At 48.3% G+C, this 24,607-nt stretch overlaps 1 protein-coding gene across 1 annotated transcript in view; it reads left to right on the forward strand.

Moving 5' to 3' along the window:
• The window catches only part of AXL (AXL receptor tyrosine kinase), a 60,102-nt gene extending 44,267 nt beyond the window's left edge, over nucleotides 1–15,835 (forward strand). Inside the window, 10 exon segments of the mRNA XM_054999499.1 lie at nucleotides 194–352; nucleotides 478–569; nucleotides 2,405–2,500; nucleotides 9,782–9,859; nucleotides 10,307–10,399; nucleotides 12,515–12,636; nucleotides 13,039–13,148; nucleotides 13,272–13,431; nucleotides 13,676–13,812; nucleotides 15,274–15,835. Of these exon segments, the coding sequence (XP_054855474.1) occupies nucleotides 194–352; nucleotides 478–569; nucleotides 2,405–2,500; nucleotides 9,782–9,859; nucleotides 10,307–10,399; nucleotides 12,515–12,636; nucleotides 13,039–13,148; nucleotides 13,272–13,431; nucleotides 13,676–13,812; nucleotides 15,274–15,637 (1,411 nt within the window). The 3' untranslated portion in view covers nucleotides 15,638–15,835.
• Nucleotides 15,836–24,607: the final 8,772 nt, after the last annotated feature.

The raw sequence follows: 24,607 nt of genomic DNA on the forward strand, positions 1-24,607 counted from the left end.
AGTAATTTCAAAAGCAGGGCTCCTGAAAGAGAGGTAGGAAATTAGGACAGGGAAGGAATCCCCCGACTTTTCCCCTCCTAGGTATGTTTTATCCCAAAGCAGATCATTAGATTCCCTCCTTTCTGTGTCTTTTCAGCGCAAGTAAGGGAAGGGAAGTTCCAATGTATTGATTGGGGTGTTGGAATGGCTTTAGCGAATAACCCTTGCCACTCTGCTCCATAGTAGAAAACACTGGCTTCGCCTTCTCCTGGCACTGGTGGTATGTGGTGATAGCTGTAGCAGTGGCTGCCGTCGCCGCGGTTTTCATCATCATCTTCTTGACACGAATGAGGAGGAAGGAAACACGATATGGGTAAAGTGGAGAATCGAAAATCAGGACTGTGACATGCCTTTCGAGGGAGGACATGTACATTGGGTGGTGATTCTGACTGCAGGTCTAAGAGGGACCCTTTTTCATTGCTTCTCCCCCTTCTGCAGGGAAGCCTTTGAACCCAGCATGGAGCAGGGAGAACTGGTGGTTCACTACCGTGTCCGCAAATCCTACAGTCGCCGAACTACCGAAGCCACCTGTGAGTATCCGGCAAGGAATGGGTCCCTCTTTCCCCACCACTGAGGATTCCTATAACCCTCTGTCATGGTCCAAGATCTGTCAATAAATGCTTTTCTGCCTCTCAGTCAGGGAGTACCCTGACTGCCCTTCCCAAGACAAATTCATCCCCGAACGTTATCCGTTGCTTCCATATGCTCCACCTTTGGAAGATCTCCCTTTTGTCTCATGCATTGCCTTTATCCTGGTTGTTCCCCTTCCTCTATTCCAAGGCTATTTGGCCTGTGCCCTTTGTTATTAAATCCACTTTGAACTATATATATATAAAAGCAAAATATCAGCAATGATCAGTATCCTGTAGAGGAATTTCAAAGGGCGGTTAGAAAGAGAGACTGCTGAATTGCAACTGATAACGAAGCTCAAGACAATGCAGCCACCTGGACTGAATCGAGATCTGGATTTCCTGTCTCATTACCAATGCTGATTTCTCCACACCCACCACCCCTCTGCATACCCCACCCTATTCAATCACACCTGCTGTTGTCATTCACCGGCTATTAATTTGGCTTCTGCAATCACTCCACTCTCCAAAATATAAGGACAGATGGACTCACATTCTAGCTGTACCTGAAGAAGTGAGCTGTGACTCATGAAAACTCATACCCTACCACATTTTGTTAGTCTTATAAGTGCTACTGGACTCTTGCTCTTCTCTATTGCTATCCATAACTGTTGTAATCAATGATTATTCTGGGGTCAAGCCTAGGAATCCTGCCCTCTGGGTGCCCCAATTCTAATATTCTGAACATCTCAGAGTAGGAACTTTGACTCCAAATTGCATCTTGGGTCAGGTCCTGGTATGAATCGCTTCAGGGAGGTAATAGCTTTGAGGGCCCAACAGGAGCCGTACTGTATAGATTCAAAGGCAAGACTTATTTCGTTGACCGTGTAAGCTGGGGTCAAAGTTCAGGGAGGCAGTCCAGCCTGGAAGAAGAAGCAGGCAAGGGAAGAGAAGAGAGAAAGACCTTTCTGCACTTGAGAGGTCGCAGCTTACAGAGCAACACTGGGCTGTCTGAGGGTCAAACCACACGAGACAAAATACACTTGAATTACACTCGAATACACTCGAATTACAAAATACACTCGAATTACCCGTGTAATTCAAGTGTCTTTTGTCTCATGTGGTGAGACCCTGAGATTAGGGTTGACCTGACTTGAAAGAGCTTATTTAGAGTGAGCCAGTCAGAAGACTGGGTTGGGAGCCAGTTAGAGTTGATGGTTGTTGTGGGTTTTCCGGGCTGTATTGCCGTGGTCTTGGCATTGTAGTTCCTGACGTTTCGCCAGCAGCTGTGGCTGGCATCTTCAGAGGTGTAGCACCAAAAGACAGAGATCTCTTCCTCACATCTGCCTGAGATGTCATACTGTGACGCTGAGAGATCTCTGTCTTTTGGTGCTACACCTCTGAAGATGCCAGCCACAGCTGCTGGCGAAACATCAGGAACTACAATGCCAAGACCACGGCAATATAGCCCAGAAAACCCACAACAACCATCGTTCTCCGGCCGTGAAAGCCTTCGACAATACATCAGTTAGAGTTGGTTAGTGCTTCCTCGTTGACCTCCTGAGGTTTCCATCTTTAAACTTGAGGTACCTTTGTGCTAGTCCTGAGGAGCACGAATGCCAGATATCCCAACCCTTCTCAAACCATGTTTAGAAGCCAGGCCTGTTTTCCTGTCCAAATCTCACATCCCTCACTCTCAGTGCCACAGGGAAGAGCTTGCAAGACTGGGCTCTGTTTTTGGCATGGACTCCGTTTTTAGCGTGTGTACGTTCCATAACCCTCTTTTCTCTCTACAGTGAACAGTCTGGGGATTAGTGAAGAGTTGAAGGAGAAGCTGAGAGATGTGATGATCGATCGCCACAAGGTGGCCCTGGGAAAAACCCTTGGGGAAGGTATGTTACCATGGCAGCTGACACTCTTCCACAATGTCTGTTGCCGATAGAGAAGACCCAGGAGGGTGCATGAATGATAAGTGGCCCTGGACCAAATAGGAACATGTGGAAATTGTAATCAATTGGGACGTTAGCAGCCATTTGGGTTGCAGCTTGCCTTAAGACCTTTATTTTCTTAAACTCTTGGACTTGGGCAGATGGCATTCTTTGGGCACCCGGGTGGGTAAACTGGGGTGTGGATTCCTCCTCCTGTCTCTCCCTTCCTCCCTCTCTTTTCTGCGGATTCCCATTTTGCTATCCCAAATCAGCTCCTACTTCTTTACAAGTAAAGATCGGCTGGTTGGCCACAGGATGTTGGGTTAGAGGGACCGCTGGTTTGATCTGGCAGGGCTCTTCTTATGTCCGTAATTTCGTGAGGTAGGTTAGGCTGAGACTGCGTGACTGGCCCAACGTCACCCAGCAAGATTCCACGGAGGAGTGGGGGATTCGAACCTGCAGTCTCCCAGATCCTAGTCCAACCCTCTCACCACTACACCATGCTGGTTCTCTCTTAGGCCGTTGTCAAAGAGCCCCGACTCAGTTCCACTTATAAGGCTGTGGCTCGATTAGTACCAGGGCTTTTTTTCAACTGGAACGCAGTGGAACGGAGTTCTGGAACCTCTTTTTTTTTTTTTTTTTAATTTTTTATTTTTCATAGCTACAAAACACTACACAAAACTATCACAAGGAAAGGGGAGAGGGAAGGGACAAAGGGGGGAGGTGGAAAAAGAAAAGGGGGGGAATGAACTACAAACACTAAACACTACACTTCAATGTTTCCCTTCATACTGTCATAATACAAAAATAGCTCCATAAAATAATGATGGAGTGGTTAATCATACAGAGAATAAACATTTCAAATTCTGGTTAAACTTTCCTCCCCCTTCTAGGTCCCGGACGCAATTCTCTCTGTGCAACTGCTGTTGCGATGCTCTCCTCCTCCCCCCCCCCTCCGGCTCCTCCTTTTCTTCGTTCTTGGTGCAGCAGAGTTCTGGGTTTTTATTCTCAAAATCCTTTAGTTGATCTTCTGATAATATCTTATAGGCCTGATCTTTATATCTGAACCATATTCCTTCCGGGAATAACCATTTGTACTTTATTCCATGGTCCCTCAGAAGTGCTACAAACTTTTTATATTTAAAACGCCGTTTCCGGACTAGAAATGGAACGTCCTTCAAAATCTTGACTTTCAAACCCATAAAGTCCAAATCCGCATTGTATGAGTTATATAGGATGGTGTCCCGAATCTTTTTAGATGAAAAGTCAATAATGATCTCACGAGGCAACTGTCGCTTTGTTGCATATTTTGAAGAAGCCCGACGGACCTCCAAAATGGCGCTTTTAACCTCTTCTTTAGTCGTCCTCGCGGGTGTCGCCAGTAGTTCCGAGACCAAATCCCACAGATCCTCATTTTCCTCCTCTTTCACGTTTTGGAGACGCAAAATTGTCTGCGTTCGTTCCACCTGTAGCCCGATCAGCTGGTTCTCCACCAACTTCAGGTCCTTTTTTGTAGCCTTCACAAGTGACGCACTTTCCAGAGCAGACTTTTCTGCCCCCCCCGCTACTGCCTTAATGGTTTTCACCTCGCTTTCAATTAAGCCCACCCTTTGATCAGTTTCGTTCAGCTTGTCAACAAAGGGTTTTATAGCTTCCACCACCGCCCTGCGTACCAACTCTTCGAGCGACTCCCCCTTCTGCAAGGTAGCCGAGATTGACTTACCGAGAGCGGGACTTTGCCTCTTTGCTGCCATTTTGGGGGGGGGGGGCGCCATGAGTTCTGGAACCTCTTGAAAATGGTCACATGGCTGGTGGCCCCGCCCCCTGATCTCCAGACAGAGGGGAGTTGAGATTGCCTCTGTCCCCTCTAAACTCCCCTCTGTCTGGAGATCAGGGGGCGGGGCCACCAGCCATGTGACCATTTTCGCCATGGGCAATTTAAACTTTTAAAAACTCCCCCCTTGTTCCAGCTGACTCAAAGTGATGTCATTGGCCCTGGAAGTGTGCACGCACTTCGCATGCACACATGTGGTACCAGGGGCACCACCTCCTACCAAGAGTTGCCCCCTATGCTGGCAACCCACTGAGTTCCACCACCTCTTTTCCCAGAAAAGATTCATACCCTCATCCACAGATCTTCCCATAGAGCATGCAGGGCACATACACATGTGCAGGACAAACCACCACAACCTCAGTGACTAGTCTTTGGGTCAGGGATCGAGGCAGAGCCAAGCGCAAGACCAAACAGTTTGAGAAATGCTGGTGAGGTCCGATTCCATGGAAAAAGTGAAGCTTGAAGGGAGAACGGGGGAGACAGAAGCTGCGCCACGTGAATTTTCTAGGAGGAAGTTCTAGGTCTCAGCAGCAGCAAGACGGGGGCCGGAGCTGCATTTCACGTGACGGAACTGGCTTCCTATTTCTGGTGGCTGTTTTTTCAGAATGTTGGTAATCCAATGGCTGCTTTGCAGTGGTAGGAAGAGGTTAATGGACCACTGGCCTGCATCGCAGCTGACCCGTGTCATTCTCCAGAACCTGGAAACAACCCCAGTGTTGCACAACTAGTGCAGAAAAATTGCGCAACTGGGAAACAGCATTTGGAGTGATATAAGCAGACTGATTCTTGCATGACGTATTTCCATCATTGCAATTTCTCAGCGGGCCAGACGCCGGTCCCTGTTTTCTGGTTCTTGTCCCAGGAAATTCCCTTATCTCTGTTTTCAATGATTTTATTTTATTCTATTTTGTTTGTTTGTTTATTTGCCTTTGGGGAATGTGCTTTGATAAATTTGTGGGCGGGGAGGTGAGATGCAGAGAAGAAGCTGGATTCTGAATGACAGCTTCAGCAACCGACACCCAAAAATGTGAACAAGGCACAGGAGGGTTGCTGTGAAATCTCTGGGGAGGTAGATGTATCACTTGAGCACATGCAACAGAAATGCACAAGGATGCTAAGGGCCAAGCTACAAGTGACGCCTGACACAGGTTGGACACTTGTCAGCTTCCCAAGTTTTGATGGGAAATGTAGGCAGCTCAGCAGAATGTTGAACAAGTGACAGTTGAAAAGTCCATTGGACAGCAGTCGGAGAGCCAAGCTGCAAGACCAGGACGCCTACATTTCCCATCAAAACTTGAGGGAAGCTGACAAGTGTCCAACCTGTGTCAGGCATCACTTGTAGCTTGGCTCTAAGCCTCCATGCCATCTCCCAGCTGCCCTTTCATACATGGCACTTGCCAAGGTACCTTTTGAACGATTAGTATATATTGTAGAACAAATACATTTTTAAAAAAACTAAAGTCTTGCGGCACCTGAAAGATGAACAAGTTTTTGTTCTAACATCGGCTTTTTTGCAGACCAGACATTTTACCCCCACGGGAGCGAAAGAGCTTCCCTTCTGCTCTTTTGCAGCAGAGCTGCATGGGGGCAGAAAGGCCTGTTTTGCTCATTTGGGTCGTAAGCCTGGCATGGTTTTCTTCTCATCTTCATTTAGGAAGTCGAAAAGTTTCCTCCAAGCACAGCTGGGATTAGTTTGAAAGCTTTTTGGAAAGCTGAGCTGGAAAAGCCGCTGGCTATGGCACAAATGTTCCCCCCTCGAACATTTCCACCCCCTTCCTTTTTTGCCGGGTGCTTATGGGGAGGGGGTGTTCCTTAGCCCAATTCAAACATCCAGAGAGCTTACTGTAAAGATGCAAGAAGAACAATTGGACAGAGGATCTGCTGGGAAAACTTTAGGTCTACTTTTCCTGAAGGACCACCTGGGAAGAAAGTAAAAGAGTGAGCCAGCACTGTGAACTCTGCCCCCTCTAACGGCATGTCCAGATGCCACTTTCTCCTTGTCTCTTCCACTTCTTGATTGGCAAACTATCACCGTTAACATTGGGTTACCCTTTGGTTTTCAAAATAAAAAAGAGTCCAGTAGCACCTTTAAGACTAACCAATTTTATTGTAGCATAAGCTTTCGAGAATTACGTTCTCTTTGTCAGATGCATGGAGGGCAGAAGGAAACTGGTCAAATATAGAGGAGGAGAGGGGAGGGGACCCTCTATATTTGGCCAGTTTCCTTCTGCCCTCCATGCATCTGACGAAGAGAACTGTGATTCTCGAAAGTTTATGCTACAATAAAATTGGTTAGTCTTAAAGGTGCTACTGGACTCTTTTTTATTTTGCTACTACAGACTAACACAGCTAACTCCTCTGGATCTATAACCTTTGGTTTTCCTATTTCAATGCAGGGGGGTTGGGTTGCTTTTCAAATTTCCTATCCTCGTGGGATCTCTTTCCCCGTTGATGAGAGACCTCCGTTTATCTGGCACAGAATTCCCGAGCAGAGGATTTGGAGCTCATGTTCAAAGGTGTACAGTTCACACCAGGTGAAGCCTAGAACACGCCTAACGTTTCCAGCTGTCTTTCAGGGATCGCTGCCCGGTATTGCTGTTCTTCTCATCAAGGAAACTCTGCCAGAAGTTCTGAGGGTCTCCTGGAACATAATTTGTTCCAGGAGACTGGATTAGGGGATCCGCTCCGTTCCTTCCAATTCCATGATGCTTTTAAAAAGATTTTCTGATATTTAAGTGCATTTTAAACACAAAATTAAAGCATGCAGAGAATAAAGGAGATATATGACCTATTACAAAAGAGTGAATCCAAAACCTTGAGGTATCCGGAGGAAAATATTATTTAAACATACAAACAGAGGAACAAGAGAGAAAGAGGTTGACAGCCAATTGTGACGTGGTTGGAAAATCACAAGACAAAGTATCTGGCTCTTAAGATTCCAGGTCTCTTGGAGCAGCCAAAAGTTTAAACTTTTTTTCCAGCAAGCTTGAGTTGCAGGATTAATTCCTAAATTCAGAGGTGGGCAGCGGCACGGCTTGAGCCTGACTCTGCGATTCCCCTGGCCACCTTGCTTTGGGAACCTTGAACCCAGAGCAGAGATGGGGAAAGGGTCTCTGCGAATGCCCAGAAGCCTTCTTGCTTTTCAAGGCTGAACCCTGGCATTGCAAATGTAGGCCTAACAACCTTGGTTCTTATTAAGCAGTTCTCTTTCCCCTTCCTATCCTCCATCAACCTGCCCCGCGATGCCATAACTTTGGGAGGAAGCTTACAGCTTTCCAAGCCATGTGCGCCTGACTCCCAGTCTTGGCTGGTCCTTCGCATGCCCTAGATCTGAGAAGGCAGAAGACTGAGTCAGACACGGAAAGTCTGAGTCTGTCCTGGAAATGTCAGCAGTAGGCTCAGCTCTGGCAGGGCTCACGTCGCGTGCCGAAGCCCTTACAAGACTCATGTTCTTCTGCCCCAGGAGGGAAGGGAGAAATGGATCCCCCACCTGTCTGTATTTCCTCTCCAAACAGATGCCTCTGGGGGGTTGTATCTGTGACCTCCTTTGAGAATTTGCAATGGAGAAGGACCTCTTTTTCTAGACTGTGTCCACATATATGAAAAGCTAGGTTTGCCAACCTCCAGATGGGGTCTGGAGTTCTTCTGGGATTAGAAATGCCCTCCAGACTGGAGAGATCATTATCCCTGGAGGAAAGATCAAGATGGGTAGCCATGTTAGTCTGTGAGTCTAGAAAAGAGCAAGAGTCCAGTAGCACCTATAAGACTAACAAAATTTGTGGTAGGGGATGAGCTTTTATGAGTCACAGCTCACTTCTTCAAATACAGCTAGAACGTGAGTCCATCTGTCCTTATGTCTTGGAGAGTGGAGTGATTACAGAAGCCAAATGATAATAGCTGGTGACTGACAATGGCAGGTGTGACTGAATACAGTGGGGTATGCAGAGGGGTAGTGAGTGTGGAGAAATTAGCATTGGTAATGAGACAGGAAGCCAATGTCTCGATTCAGTCCAGGTGGCTGCATTGTCTTGAGCTTCTTTATCAGTTGCAATTCAGCAGTCTCTCTCTCCCTGGAGGAAAGGGCAGTCACGGAAGGCAGACTCACTCACTCACTCACTCACTCACTCACTCACTCACTCACTCACTCACTCACTCACTCACTCACTCACTCACTCACTCACACACTTTATCTATCTATCTATCTATCTATCTATCTATCTATCTATCTATCTATCTATCTATCTATCTATCTATCTATCTATCTATCTATCTGTCTGTCACTGCTCATACGGTTATTGTCTTAAGCAGAAATTAAAATGGGAAGAACCTTGTGAGTCTCTGACGTTTAATTATTGCCCCTATATATTTTGCCACAGAAAGGGTAACAGAATCATCTGTATCTGATAGCAACCACGTCACCTGGGCTCTCACGCTAGGTAGTTCCACATTTTTCAAGCAGAGGGAAGATCAAGCTAGCCCTCAGCTCATTAAATATGGGACACTCTATAATCATATGTTCAGTGGTTTCAGTTTTATCATATTGGCATCTGCATGTGGTTCTTTCTTGTATCTACCCTCCAGAACTGCCGAGAGAAGGGCACTCGTTCATTCTTGCCCATGTAAAAGCTCTTCTGAGCTTCGGTACTGTCAGAGGATAAAAATGCTTCGACAGTTGCATCGGGAGGGCAATGCCTAAGCAAAGAGTCGAACACACCCTCCGGGACCTAACAGGCGTACTAGTAATGTCCAACTTCCTGACATGCATTTTTATTTGCCTAATTATATCTTTGGAAGACAGGCTCTATGATATCACGTTCCTGCTGTGCTCCCCCCCCTTCCCTAAATGCCACTGTCCCGAGCTCCACCCCCAAATCTCCAGGAATGTCCTAATTGCCCGTGAGAAATTTCGCACCACACTCTTTTGTTTCCTTTTGAAATTCCTCGGATGTTTCCTCCGAGTGAGAACCTCCACAGAAAATTACTAGCCAACAAACTCTTTGCTCTGTTGTGATCGTCATCGTATGTAGGGAAAAGAACGTTCCACTTTTGCAAAAGTCCTGCGTCTGCTCCCTTGCAGGCGACTTATACTCTTCACAAATAAGCAGTCTGTTTTCAAGCCTGGGTTCCGAATCTGGGAGACCCGGGTTCGAATCCCCACTCTAGCATGGAAGCTTACTGGGTGACCTTGGGCCAATCACACACCCTCAGCCTAACCTACCTCGCAGGGTTGTTGTGAGGATAAAATGAAGGAGAGGAGAACGATGTAAGCTACTTTGGGTTGCCATTTGGAAGAAAGGCAGGGTATAAATGAAGTAACCAAGTAAATGAGTCTATATAGCAGGGCTGCTGATTCTTTCTGGCTGTCCTTCCTGTCTTTTTCATAGATAATTCTTCTCTCTTTGGCTCCACAGGAGAGTTTGGCTCTGTCATGGAGGGGCAGCTCAGCCAAGACGGGGCAGTCCAGAAGGTTGCTGTTAAGACCATGAAAAGTAAGTAACAGCAGGAGAAGGACGCCTATTTTTCCTCCAAGCCTCTGCCACTACTCATTACTTCTGAGGTTACCACTCCGTTTCCAGGGATGCTGCCTTTAAATAAAGGGGTGTCATGTCCCAAGCTTTCTCACTATCTCAGAATCCTTGCCCCATGTTAGCCAGCCAGGCTGTGTAAATGTCATTCTGCACATGCCCAGAGGCTCACTCTCCTTCCCGCCCCCCTGCTTCCCCCATGATCCAGCAGGCTTGATCCCCGATATTGAAAACACATTTGGGCTAAGCCATTGGAGATCCCGGCTATCATTGCATCTCCCTACACATGAAGACATGCTGAGGTGTCTCATGTAGAGAGACTCTGCGTGAGGCAGTAAATCTGTCTAGAAGAGCGGTATATAAGCACAGTTACCGTTACTGTTATCGTTATCATTATGTTTCTCCCCACAGTTGCTATCTGCACCCGCAGCGAGATGGAAGACTTCCTCAGCGAGGCAGTCTGTATGAAAGACTTCGACCACCCCAATGTCATGAAGTTGATTGGTGAGGGATTGGTGAGGGCTGTGTGGGAGGAGCCACCTTTAGCCATGACATGGGAAGAGTTAACCCCAAGTGGATGCTTTGGGCTGCATTATGTCTGCGTCATTTTCCGCCCATGCCATTCTTGCACTACCCTATTGCTAGGGTTCCAACCTCCAGGGTTTCCCCCCAGAAAACATGGTCGCTTCGGAGGATGGACTCTAATGGCATTACATCAGCTCCACCTTCCCTTAGTTCTGCCCCCAAATCTCCAGGAATTCCCCAACCCAGAGTTGGCAACTCTATCTATTGCTAAGATTTGTTTCCAGATTTTATCAATGGGATCTTAGAGGAAATTGAGGAGTTCATGCCCTGGAGGATTCTGGGACAAGATGGTTTGCCCCAGGGCTTTTTTTCAGCAGGAATGCGGAGGAACGGAGTTCTGGAACCTCTTGAAAATGGTCACATGGCCGGTGGCCCCGCCCCCTGATCTCCAGACAGAGGGGAGTTTAGATCGCCCTCCATGGCGGCGCGGAGGGCAATCTAAACTCCCTCTGTCTGGAGATCAGGGGGCGGGGCCACCAGCCATGTGACCATTTTCTCCGAGGGCAACCCACTGAGTTCCACCACCACTTTTCCCAGAAAAGAAGCCCTGGTTTGTCCTGATGCCAACCTGCTTTGCCTGGCTAGGTCGGCACTGGGCATCCGCTCGTTCCAGAGTTCTGCAAGGCTGTAGCATGGGAAACGGAAGAGAGTCTTCGGATTAGGGGTGAGGAGGGAGGAGGGATGGATTGTCCCTGGAGAACAGGCCCGAGAGTGACGGGGAAGAGAGTGAACTTCTTGGGAAAACAGATGTTGGCAAGGATGCTGGGATCCGTGCTGCGGGCGGGGGCAGAGGGGTGTGTGGAGGCTCAGCCAAAGCAGAAGGCTTGCTCTGTGTCTCGGGAGGCTTCTTTTATACTTCCTCCCTTCCCCTCTCTGGTTTATATTAAGGAAAGGCTCAGTAAAAAAAAAAAGTTCAGCCACAAGGCATGCAGAAAGGAGATGCCATCAGCTCAGGAGGTGTCCGAGGCAGGCAGTTTTCCTCGGAAAGCCCTGAGTGCAGTAGAGGGCAGTTGGGGGGCTTGGCGTTCAGCTCCTGGGCTAACGAGAGGTGCGCTCTCTTGATTTTTCCCTTCTCACTCTTCATCCATAAAGGACATTTGAGAGGATAACTTAACATGCAACTGAGGGCCCTCCATTCCTACCTTGAAATCAACAGAACCTGGTTGGGGGAAGCCCAGAAAGAACCTGGTTGGGAGGTCTTCTCTGCTGAGGATGGGAGAAAGCTTTTCTCTCACTGGGTGTGGGACCTGTGATGTCCCCTTTTGCTTGCAAATCAGGAATAGCCTAAGGGACTCTCTCAGGTTCTTGCGCTTGGGTTCACACAGCAGAAACAATGGCCGTTTCCACACGGCTTACCTGTGCGCGTAACGTCCCGGCAGATCATGCAAAAAATGCGGAAGATTGCGTTTCTTCATGCGAGATTTGCACGACATCACACAAATCTCACACGAGGAAACACCATCTTCCGCATTTTTTGCGCGATCTGCCGGGACGTTACGCGCACAGGTAAGCCGTGTGGAAACGGCCCTTATCGGAAACAAGTTTGGCTGTTCCAAACAATATCCCTTTATCAGCAAGGAGGCACAGAGCAACTGGTTTCAGGACAAGGGAGGTCCTGAAGTCTACAATGCTAACTAACAAAAAGAACTAACTGAGCAGGGACTCCACCCCCAAGACTAAGGCCATTTCCACATGTCTTACCTTCTGCCAGAACATTGCAGAAGACAGCGTCTTCACGTGCAAAATTGCACCAGGAAGACACTGTCATTGCAGAAGACAGCGTCTTCTCGCATGAAATCACGCCAGGAAGACGCGATTTCGTGCAAAAATCCCGGATGATAGCATCTTCCTGGCACGATTTCGTGCGCGAAGACGCTATCTTCGGCGATGTTCCAGCAGAAGGTAAGACGTGTGGAAACAGCCCAGACCAACACACACAAATATCAGAAGGGGGGAGCAGAATGTTCCATTGGGATGTATTCGCTGCAGGCCTTCCCAACTTCCTCCCTGGCTTGCTTTCTTCCTTGTCCCCAGGAGTCTGTTTGCAGAATACAGAAAGCGAAGGATACCCTTCTCCAGTGGTAATCTTGCCCTTCATGAAACACGGAGACCTTCACAGCTTCCTGCTGTACTCCCGGCTTGGGGAGAGCCCCCTGGTATGTATTCTCACCCCATTAAAAAGCCCTGTATTAAAAAAAAAAAAACTAGGACCACCCAAAGTGGCTTAGCAAGGTTTTGAGTTCCCCAGACTTCTTCATCAGGACAAAAAAAAAAAAGGAAGCAGAGAGGAGAAATCATGACTATGGATTTCGTGGCAGTGTTATAATGTGATTATTTTATAGAATTTATTGGTGGTTCTGTGTCATTTTGTATTCGATAGTGAAACTCTATGGAATGGTATAGAAAATTAATTTATGGTTGTACACAGACCGGCCACTAGAGGGGGACAAAGGGTGGTCTCTGTGTGGGGTGTGTGATTTTTTTTGGAGGGCAGGGCGAGATCGTTGCAACAGATCCCATGGTCATAATAACAGCTCTGTTCTCCTTCCCCATCCCAGTACCTGCCCCCACAGACGTTGGTCAAGTTCATGACGGACATTGCTAGCGGGATGGACTATCTCAGTAGCAAGAACTTCATACATCGTGACCTCGCTGCCCGCAACTGCATGTGAGTGGGAGTCCGTGAGCAAGGGGCTGTATGGAAATGACAGAAGCAGGGGTTTGCTTTCATCTCCAAAACATCTTGCATGAGTATCTCTCAGACTCACACATGCCTTCTTTCCCCCAACAGGCTGAATGAGAGCATGACGGCCTGCGTGGCTGACTTTGGCCTTTCCAAAAAGATCTACAACGGGGACTATTATCGGCAAGGCCGTATCTCCAAGATGCCCGTCAAGTGGATCGCCATTGAGAGCCTGGCAGACCGCGTTTACACCATCAAGAGTGATGTGGTGAGAAAACCAGTTGGATGCCTTTGTTTCTTCTCGCACTGCTTCCCTTATAAGCCAATGAGAAGGCTGGCTGCTATCCCGCTGGCTTAATAGGGAAAGAGGGGGGGCTCTTTTTTCACACTTAACCAATTGTCTGCCCACCGTTCCCCTAGTTGTGGCCTCTGAACATGGAGACACTGTTCAATTGTCATGGCTAATAGTTGCCGATAGATTTATCTTCCATGTTCAAACTTCTTCCCCGCAGTGGTCATTCGGCGTCACCATGTGGGAGATAGCGACACGAGGCCAAACGCCGTACCCCGGTGTGGAAAACAGTGAGATTTATGACTACTTGCGCCAAGGCAACCGCCTCAAACAGCCGATCGACTGCCTAGATGGCCTGTAAGCACCTTCTCTTTACCTGGGAACAAGCCCTATTTCTGAAAGTCGTGGAAGCCTCTGTCGATCATGTGATATTCCCACAATGCAATGCAGTGCGGGCCACAAGAATGGTTCCCAAGCTGAGCAGGGGTTCAGATGAAGCCTTCTGTACAAATGTCAAAGTCCAGAGCCGTTTGCAGCTCTGACAATTTTGCTGTTAATTTAGGGAGAATACATGGATTTCCCTGGTTGTGTTCCGCTGTTGTTCTGTTGGCGTATTCTGCTTTCTTTCTGACGTAACATGGCACGCATCTCTGATTAATTCTGCAGTTTCCTGCAGCCCTTGTTCCAGTTTATCTCATCTTTTTCTCCCCTTGACTTCTCTGATGTGCACCAGCAATCAATAATAAGACTCTTTACACATGACGAGTTGAACTCAAAAGGGCATCAAGGGCCCTTTTCACACTGCTTACCTGCTGCCGGGACGTTGTGAAATATTGCGCAAAAAACACAGAAGATAGCGTCTTCTCGCGAGAGTTTTGCACAATGTCTATCTTCCGTGGGTTTTGCGAGATATTTCACAACGTCCCGGCAGCAGGTAAGCAGTGTGAAAAGAGCCAAGGTCCCTTTCTGGGACTGGGTGTTGTCAATTCTTTTAAGCTCCCGCGCACTTCAGCAAGATGGAGGGGAGAAAACAAGACGAAAACAACTGAAAGGACTTTTGAGCAGCAGAAAACCCGTTCACGGCCGTTTCCACACAGCTTACCTTCCCTCAGAACGAACTGGAACACTGTGCAAAAACCACGGAAGATTGCGTTTTCTCACGCGAGATTTGCGCAACGTCGCACAAATCCTGTGCGAGAAAACGCGATCTTCTGCATTTTTTACACTATTTTCAGGGTCGTTCCAAGAGAAGGTAAGCCGTGTGGAAATGACCCATGTGTCACAGTCTTAGTATAGTCAGGATATCAAAATGGGAGAATGGTGGGTACCAACGGCATCAGTGCTGATCTGCAAACAAGATCTAGTATCTAGAACCCCAAAATCTAGAGAGCTTTTGATGAGATATGTATAAATCTTCCTTGTGTAATAGCTAGAGATAACTCCAGTGAGGAGAACTAAGCTTCCTCGCTGCCTATGGGAGGGATAATAATAATATTTTATTTATATACCGCCCTTCAGGATAACTGAACTCTCACTCAGAGCCATTTACAAAGTGTGTTATAATTATCCCCACAACAATCACTCTGTGAGGTGGGTGGAGCTGAGAGAGCTCTGGAAGAGCTGTGACTGACCCAAGGTCACCCAGCTGGCTTCAGGCAGAGGAGTGGGAAATCAAACCTGGCTCTCCAGATTAGAGACCTGCCGTTCGCATCAAACTGGCGCAAACCACATCCGCCCACACCAAGGGTGTCTCCGTTTCAGACGAAAGATCTCTTCAGTGACTGCTCTCCGTATTCCCCCACCCCCACCCCCATACAGGTACGAACTTATGATGAGCTGTTGGGCCCTCAACCCACGTGACCGTCCCAGCTTTGAGGTCTTGCACCGGGCACTAGAGAAGATCTTCAAGTCCCTCCCGCCAGCCAAGGACCCCGAAGAGATCCTCTATGTCAACATGGATGACGGAGTGGCTGCCGAAGAAACTGAGTTGGGGGCTGTTGGGGGCCTGGGCCCTGAGGAGCCCCTTGCCAAGGAGAACCAGCCTCTCAAGACCACTGTGACAGCGGCCGATGTGCACCAGCCTCAAGCCATGGGTCGCTACGTGATGTGCCCCACCCCACACGAGAGCAGCCGGCTGCTGACTGAGGCCCCCGGCTGTGCTGCCACAGAAGAAGGGGCTTGACTGCTCCCCTTAGTCCAGAGGGGAGGAAGGTTACAAGCAACCCTACATGGCAGAGTCTCTATAGAGTTCAGAAAGCCCCACCTCTGTGAGGAGGGGCTTCGTTGGACACCCCACAAATGTCTCCCCTTTCCTTCCCAGAATGAACCACTACCCCCAGTCCGCCTGACCCATTTTCCCCTTAGAGATGATACCAGGGGGTTGCCTCTTCCCTTTTAGGGATGGGCTTTGAACCACTGAGTTCTTGAGGGTGTCTTCCTCCCCCACCCGCACCCCACACCAATCCTTCCCCACATCACCAGCCTGAGGCAGATATACCTGCCGTGGGGCTCTGGAACACAGAGGTTGGAGATGTGGGGAGAGTCCTTCTCAGGTTAATGAGGGAAAGGGTCCAGTGGGGGGCACAGCGGGTAACTTGACACAACTTGGGTCACCCATTCCCCCTCCCCGGTCTTAAAGGGAACACCGCAGTCTCAGCTCTGTGGTTCGAATTTAGCTGGCTGCCACCTAGCTAAAGGGAACAAGGGTGGCCGTCCTGCTTCTTTGCCAGCCCCGCTCCTGCATCTTGACGCACAGCGATGGAGTGAGCACGGCTTTCTCTGGCCTGGAGAGGCAATACTTCACCCGCTGAATTTCTGCATCTCCGGCTGCTGTTAAAAGTGCAAGAACGGGGCCAGCGCGAAGCAGGCCATCCTAACAGGTGCTCTTGGCATAGCCAAACGAGAGCCACACATGCCTTCTTCCCCGAGGCCCTGTCTGCCCCTTCCCTGTTTCAATTAAAGCTGTTCCACTGCCAATTCCCACCCAAAGCTTGGCCCAAACCCAGGCCAGCTAGGGACTGTGATGACAGAGGTACTGGGAACTCGAGTCTTCCCCTCAGCCGCCTCCCTCCCTTCACCCCCCGGTCTCAGGAGGTGGCTGCGGTTAGAATAGTAGTGACAGGAAAGCACTCTTGGGTATGCTCAGATGCACTCTTCTTTTTTTAAACTATTGCTTCTCAGGAGCCAGCCCTGACCGTCTAAACAGATTACCCCACCACAGACAAAGCTGTCTGTCCAAGAGCGCGTCCTGTGTTCTTCCCCAAACAACTTTTGTTGTTGTTACATTCACCATCCGGTACATGGCTCTGGCCCCTGCAGCCTCCCAAGAGTTTGTGATCCCGTTGGCCCTGAGGCCAGCACGCCAAAGGGCACAGAAGCCATATCCAGACGGGAGCCTGAAAGGAGCCACAAGGAGTTTGAAAATCTCCCTCTCCACCTGATGGCACACATCATAGGGTGGCGCCTACCTGCTAGTAGCAAGGATAACCTTAAAGAGTGCTGGAAATGTTAAGGCTGTACTATCGTCTCTCCCCCTTCCCCTAAGCAAAGGTTCTTTGCCTTTAATAGTTGCAGGACAGGCAGAAATTCCACAGATTTCCTTATCACTGTATTCTCGGGAAGCTCTACCTGTTGAATAACTATTCACAATGAGCTGTAATCAACCTCCCTCGCTGCCCCCAGTTAAACATGGCCTGAAGTCTACAGGTGTCTAACACGGAGCCAACCACCTCTGGCCACAGAGGACTTCCTGAAATGAATCAGACAGTATTTGCAGACCACATTCCAGCATTTCCATGGGGCTTGAGTGGGAATCCTGGTCCGCCTCGATTTGTGCCTTTTTATTCACAACAAAACCACTCTTTGCATTATTGCACATGCCAACAATTGCCAAAAGTCCCTTTCTGCAGAATATCACATCTCTGCAGAAGAAGAAGAAGAAAACACCCCCTCATTTCAGAGACAGGCCCCTTTGGTTCTATAGATCAGCTATACAGAGTACCTTGAGTGGGAACTTTTGCATCTAGAAATATGACCCTCACTGCTCTTCCACGCCGTCTTGCAAACCAGCCACTTACGAGAGCATTTGCACACTGATGTCTTGGGTCTCGTGGCTGTTCTTGTCTTGCTCACCTAGATGGCGTGAAATGGCTTTTTTTCTGGGGAAAGAGGTGGTAGAACTCAGTGGGTTGCCCTCAGAGAAAATGGTCACATGGCTGGTGGCCCTGCCCCCTGATCTCCAGACAGAGGGGAGTTGAGATTGCCCTCCACGCTGTGGCGCGGAGGGCAATCTCAACTCCCCTCTGTCTGGAGATCAGGGGGCGGGGCCACCAGCCATGCGACCATTTTCAAGAGGTGCCGGAACTCCGTTCCACTGCGTTCCCGCTGAAAAAAAGCCCTGGTCATTTCCAAAACCGACCAACCTGCCTGGCCAGAGTGGGACCAAAGAAATGGGTGCATGCGCCGTAGGGAATGAACCCCCTCTCAAAACCGTGCTTAAAATTATGCCTTCTGTTGTGCATTTCCCAGCAGGGCCACCTGAAGGCGTGAGAGCCACACATGGTATGTGCTCTGGTGCTGCCGACTCCTCCTGTGGTCCTACAGCCTACCTGGACACCACAAAGCACGACCTGGATCGTGCGGTGTGGCTATAAAGCGGGCAATTTGCAGTGCAATCCTAAACAGAATTAAACCCTTCTTAGCCCATGGACTACGACTGATTTAGAAAGGTGTCACCCTGCTCAGGCTCCTGTTGCCAGTGATGCCACAGGAGATGGGGGGCAGACCCCTTCCGTCCTTTGCTGTTTTTGCCCCTGTGGCACCTCCCCTGCTTGTGTTTCTCCCAGCCTGATGTGCTTCCGATCTCAGATCCTGCCTAGAAGGAAAGGGATCTGGGGGACAGAAGCTGTAAGGGGAAGGGTGCCCCACTCCTGCCAGCCACTCCTAGGCTATACTGCGATGTAACGGGGCAGTTCCACAGCTAAACCGCACAAGCACCTGTCTGGGGGGAAGCACAAGGAAGGAAGGTGCTCAGCTTGTGCCCAGCCTCCCCTACATGAAAGGTTGGCTGGCCATGCCCTCCTGGACCTGTGCTTCTGCCCACTGGGTATTGTGGGCAATGCTGCCAGGCCCAGCTGGCAGTGGCGCAAGCCCAGAAAGGAATGACAGAATACCTTGGCCCAACCTTGAGGTCAGACCCATCTTACGCTATAGGTCTGTCGTCAGGTCTAGCAAAGGCCTGAATTTTCGGCGGGCTTGCCAAAGAGAGGCGCGGCCAGGACTTTTCAACTAGCACAGACTATTCCAAAAGGAGGGGAATGTTTTTCACTTTCTGAAAAATAGGTGCAATATTTTCCAAATCATATTTCCAGTGACTGCAGTTCAGGTGTGAAATCAGGTTTCCCATTTGGGTTTGCAAAGGGTATCATTCGTCTCCCTTTGGGATTGTGGAAGGAAAGGAGGAACAAGAGAAATTGCGCACGTTCCACAAAGACTTTGTAAGCACCCCAGCCTTCAGGTGCTTCTGTGCTAAAATAAAAAATCTTTTCTTTCTGTCTGCTGTAGTGTGTCTAGAGAACAGCCAACCATTTCCACCCTAGGGACTCTCATTATTTTTTATATAAATGTATATACTTTTTTTAAAAAAAAATGTTGTATATTAAAAGTTTTTCCACCCCTTTTGTACAAAGCACATGTTTCTCCTCTCAGGGCAAGGTTTGTTTTTAGAGAAAGAGAGAGAGAGAGCTCTTTGATATATTTTGCTTATAAATAAAAGCTTTCTTTTAAAAAAAAGAAGGAAATTTGGAACTGGATTTAATTTTTCAACAAGAAGGAAACAGAGGTGGGAAGGGTCGAAGTTCGGTGTCGGAACATGCCTCCCATAGACAAGATCCTGGGTTTTAGTCCTTGGCACCTCCAATGAAAAAGTGTCAGGTTTTAATAAAGGCACAGGTGTTACTCAGATGTTGCCTGGAATCCAAATGCATGGGATTAACATAGGCCTTCCACTGGGGGCAAAATTCCATTTTCTCCAAACTCAAAAGGGCAAAATTTAGTCACTCGGAAAATTCGGTTCCGCCTGATCCCTAGCTAGCGCTGTGTGAGAAAGTATGGTGTGTGATTGCATTAGCCAGTGGAATCTGATAACAGTAGCCTTGAGATGTATGCTGGCAGTCCTATCTCAACCGGCAAATTTCCTCCTGAATATGCCATCTCTTGTGGGTCTGATCCTGCTCTTCTGACGTGGAAGTCATCTGTTTAGTGGCACCAGGCAGGGTAGAGCAATGTTGTTTTCCTGGAGTATTTTGCAGACAAGATGACTTCACCCTGGCCAGCACCATCAAGGAGGGAAGGGGGGTTAGCTTAGATTTTTTCAGCTGCAGTCACTAAAAAGGTTGGGATATCCTGAACCTACACAATTTTGTACCCTTTTGAAGCTGTCTTTCCTTTTAGGAAATTATCATCTGGCTTGTATCTTTAGCAAACAAGTGCTTCATAGAATCATAGAGTTGGAAGGGGCCATACAGACCATCTAGTCCAACCCCCTGCCCAGTGCAGGATCAGCCTAAAGCATCTCTGACAAGTATTCATCCAGCCTCTTCTTGAAAACTGCCAGTGAGGGGGAGCTCACCACCTCCCTAGGCAGCTGATTCCACTTTTGAACTACTCTGACGGTGAAAAAGTTTCTCCTAATATCCAGTCGGTACCTTTGTGCATGTAGTTTTAGCCCATTGCTTCGCGTCCTACCTTCTGCTGCCAACTGGAACAGCTCCCTGCCCTCCTCCAAATGACAGCCTTTCAAGTATTTAAAGAGAGCAATCATGTCCCCCCTCAACCTCCTCTTCTCCAAACTAAACATTCCCAAGGCCCTCAGCCTTTCCTCGTAGGGCTCAGTCTCCAGACCCCTGATCATCCTCGTCGCTCTCCTCTGCACCCTCTCGATTTTGTCCACATCCTTTTTGAAGTGAGGCCTCCAGAACTGCACACAGTACTCCAGGTGTGGCCTGACCAAGGCAGTATAGAGAGGGGCTATGACCTCCTGCGATTTCAATGCTATGGCCCCTTTAATGTATCTTCAGTTTCCAAATGGTTAACCACTGGTAACCCTACAATCTGAATGTTTTGACTGTTTTCTCTCCTCTTTGCAGGAGAAGCAACCATGATGGGGCAGGCCAGTAGTTGTCCTCCCTGGCCAATTCTTGAAGAGAATCTTCCATCTGCCTTTGGGTTGGTGCTACTCGGGTTTGAACAAGAGGATGCAATGGCCTGGACCAATGGGATGCCCCTGGGGTGCTTGAACTCCAGATGTGTCACGTGCCTCAAAAGACCCAATCTAGATCAGGCAGGTAGTGCTGGGTGTTAACTCTTCCCACACCATGCCGTTTTTCCAAAAGGAAATCCCTCCCTAGTTGCTTTAAGCCTTAGCAGGGTAAAAAGACAGGCACCTGTATTCAGCCAGTTTTTTTCCATAGCGGGCCTTAGAGCACTTGACAGAGGTCATTTTCAATTGCAGAAATGACAAGGTGGAGTAAGGTTCCCAGGTCCCTATACCCTGCCAGTGGGTACTGATTGGGTGTGTATTCTTGTGCACATGGCAAAGCATGTGCAAGCTCCCAGTGCCAACATGATGACTTTACTTCCAGAAGTGACGTCGCCACACTGGCCACAGGAGCTCTCCCGCACTCTGCACAGGGCCAATTATTTGTGAGAATTGGTTTGTTTGGGGCCAAAATCGACCCCAAACGAAGCCCAGGAGCACTCCTGTGGTCCGCACAACAACGTTATTGTCACGTCCTCAGGGAGTGCACATGCCATGCCTGTTCCTGGGGTGCCTGCCAGTGGCGGGAGATCTCCAGGCAGCCCTAAACCTTGGGCAAGCTGGTAAACCAGCGAGCACCTGGAGGAGGGAAGAGTTAACCCCTCATTCCAAGCCCTGCTCCAGATGGGGAATCGCACATCTGGAGTTGAAACTCACGGCACACCACAGTGTACACTGCAATTTAGCCCTAGGCTGCTTGGAGTTTTCTGGGGCAGCCCCCAAAAGTGAGCTCCCAGCTATCCTAAGGCAGTGCCCGTGCTAGTGATTGGAGGCAGAAGAGGTTGTTTATTCCTGGAAGGCAGTGTGGTGGGGGCTGCAGACTGCAGACTGTCAAACCCCCCCCCCATCCCTGTCAGGCAGAGGAGAAACCCTATCAATGGCCACATTCAGAGTCTGCCCTGCTCTCATTGTTGACGTTCAGATTCAAGGGTGTATAGGAGAACAAAGCCACCCATTGAGAAGGGTATCTTCCTCACAGACCCTCCCTCATAATTTGGGGGCGTTAATCTCTTTTGCAATTGTCCATAACACTTAGTGTGTGTGTGGGGGGGGGCTAAACCTCTGTGATGAAGACAACAATCCCCTCTTTGTTACCCTGCAGCCTCAGAGAGAAGGGTTTGCAAAGAGGGTATTTCAGAAAGAAAAAAGACGGATGGGATAGTGCAAAATCTGGGGAGAGGGTACTGTGGATATCAAGATGTTCTTGAACAGTGTGCAACTGCAAACACTTTATCATACATGGTAACTTGGCTTGACTGCAGGCTCCAGGGGTAGAAACCTGTCTAATGGCTGAAGCTTTTTTCGGTACGAATATTCCGTTTCCAGAGCAAATGAAGTCCCGAACGGGGGGTCACCGTGTTGTGTTGGATTGGTGCCTTCTCTGTTGTTTTCAAGGGGTGGTTTGCTTTGTAATAACTCCATCCCCTCAACTGCTTCTCATTCTCCCATGGTTCTAGGATGAGGCAGTCTTTAACAGAAGGGAGTACACAGAAGGAGGGAACCAGACTATCTTCCACCATATTCCTTCCACCGTGTTCTTTCCGGCATGGATCTGAATAGGGGGCAGACTGGAAGAACCTGAGGCAGTGGAGCTTGGGGGCTGGGGGCAGAATTATATCCCACTTTCCCAGTGGGACTTTGTTCAAAGCAACTTAGAAGTTACAAGTAAAGTGAACTTCTTGTAAATTGTTTACAAATTTGTTGGAAGACAATACGCAGCTCGGATGGAATTCTGCCGTAAATAAACTTTTTGGTGTTTCAACTATAACAGACGAGAAAGAATCCCAACAGCTGGCAAAGCCCACCCAAGGCCACTGTGGACTTTCCCAAGGACCTAAATGCCAAGAATGAAAACACTAGGAGGACCGCATGGGGGAAGATGTCCCAAAGATGTGGGGCCACAACTAGGCAGGCCCTTTCACTGGTCAATATCCACCTCACCTCCAATGGGCAAGCCCCCCACATACACACTGCTTTCACTAGAAAAGAAGACCCCACCCTACTTTAGAAATGAAAGAGGCAGACACGTGAACTGCTAATGTGGTTGCCCCCATTGGTTCAAGTTGTGCACTTCGGATTCTTGTAATCTATCTCGGAGGCTGTTATCTGCCCAGGAAACCAAAAATCCTGCCATTATTGCAAACTTGATTTAAGGTACAGCATGCTATGGCAAAGGGATTGTTTTCTACACCTTTCCCCACACTGCCCTACAGTGCATTCCACAGCTGGTATAAAGAGGACTGGCCCATGCAGCTCTGGGACTTTTGAACAATGGAGATTCGCACAGGAGCTCTGTTCCTGGTCACCTGTTCTTTTTTTGCCTTGACAGTTAGTATTATGATTTGTCATCCCTTGTGCACAAGATGCCCCTAAATTCTGGTGACCTTAACAAAGCCCCCAGCACACCTGGATACCCGGCAGAGAAATGGTTGCTGGCTCTAGAGATCAGCAGCTCTCCCACCCTGGGAAATCCAGGGACAGACCAAATGCAACGTAAAGCACTCTGTTGTTTTTTTACAACATGTAGATTTGCATATATTGACACACCGTTTAGTGTCAGCCCTCTATGCATTCCAGTTGAAAGGGCCTTTGGGGTGTAGGTGCTACATTTTCCCAAAAGAACTGCATCCTTTGGGGAACTTTGCTTGGAAACAAATCTCATTTCTATGCTGGGTAAAGCATAACTGACCTCTAGTGGCCAAGGGTTTGCATTGCAAATATCCAGAGGAGTTAGCCGTGTTAGTCTGTAGTAGCAAAATCAAAAAGAGTCCAGTAGCACCTTTAAGACTAACCAATTTTATTGTAGCATAAGCTTTCGAGATCAAGTTCTCTTCGTCAGATGCATGATACAAACTGGTCAAATACAGAAGAGGAGGAGGGAGAGGGGAGAGAAGGGGACATATATCAGAAGGGGACAAGATGCAATTAGCGGGGAGGCAACCAAAACATTCCTTTGCTAGTAAACATAAACATCTCCTTTTGGTGTGGAGTCAGTTTGCCGTGTTAGTTTGCAGCAGTAAAAGCATCCAATTCCTATGTAGTATAAGCCTTCGATAACCACAGCTCTCCCTGCCAGATGCATCTGGCAAATATGACATTGCAAATATGTGTTCAAAAACAGAATTGCAGGACTTCTATTGAATTAACACAGTACCCCTACACAGAACTTCAGATAACTGAAGTACCCCTTCAGTATCTGAAGGAGTGAGCTGTGGCTCATGAAAGCTCATACCCTACCACAAATGATGTTAGTCTTATAGGTGCTTCTGGACTCTTGCTCTTTTCTACAGTACCCCTATTCACCCTGGAGTCAGTCTTATTTAACAACCTGGAACATAATTCAGAGTACAACATGCTCTGATTGTACTGCCAATTGGTATGGATCTGCAGATGAGTAAAGCATCTTTTGTGTGTGGGGGGGGAGGGGGAAGGAAAGTATTCTGTCTTCGCTTTGAGCCATGCATGTTGGTGCATGACAACGAAAGATGCTCTCCCTCCCATGTGCACATAGTGTAGAGTTAAGATTTTAATATTCCTTTTCTTATAAGGGTTTTATAGAATGTTACACTTTTATACCCATATATTCTTAGAATGAGTGAATTAATAGTGCAGAGTGCTTTATTCTTGCAACCCCCCCCCCCGCCTTTCTCTCAATGTTTCATTTTTACTGAAAGCTGCTTTAGAGAGACAGCAAACTGAAGGCTGAACTGTTTGTCTTTCTCAGTTGCCTAGAGAACATAGATAAGGAGACATTCCAAAAGACTGTTTTCTTCTGAGAAAAAGATACAAGAGGAGCACATTCACTCCCTGTATTCATAACTTTCGATTCTAGAGTTT

This window comes from Eublepharis macularius, chromosome 15, assembly GCF_028583425.1.
Source record: "Eublepharis macularius isolate TG4126 chromosome 15, MPM_Emac_v1.0, whole genome shotgun sequence".
NCBI classification, from domain to species: domain Eukaryota; kingdom Metazoa; phylum Chordata; class Lepidosauria; order Squamata; family Eublepharidae; genus Eublepharis; species Eublepharis macularius.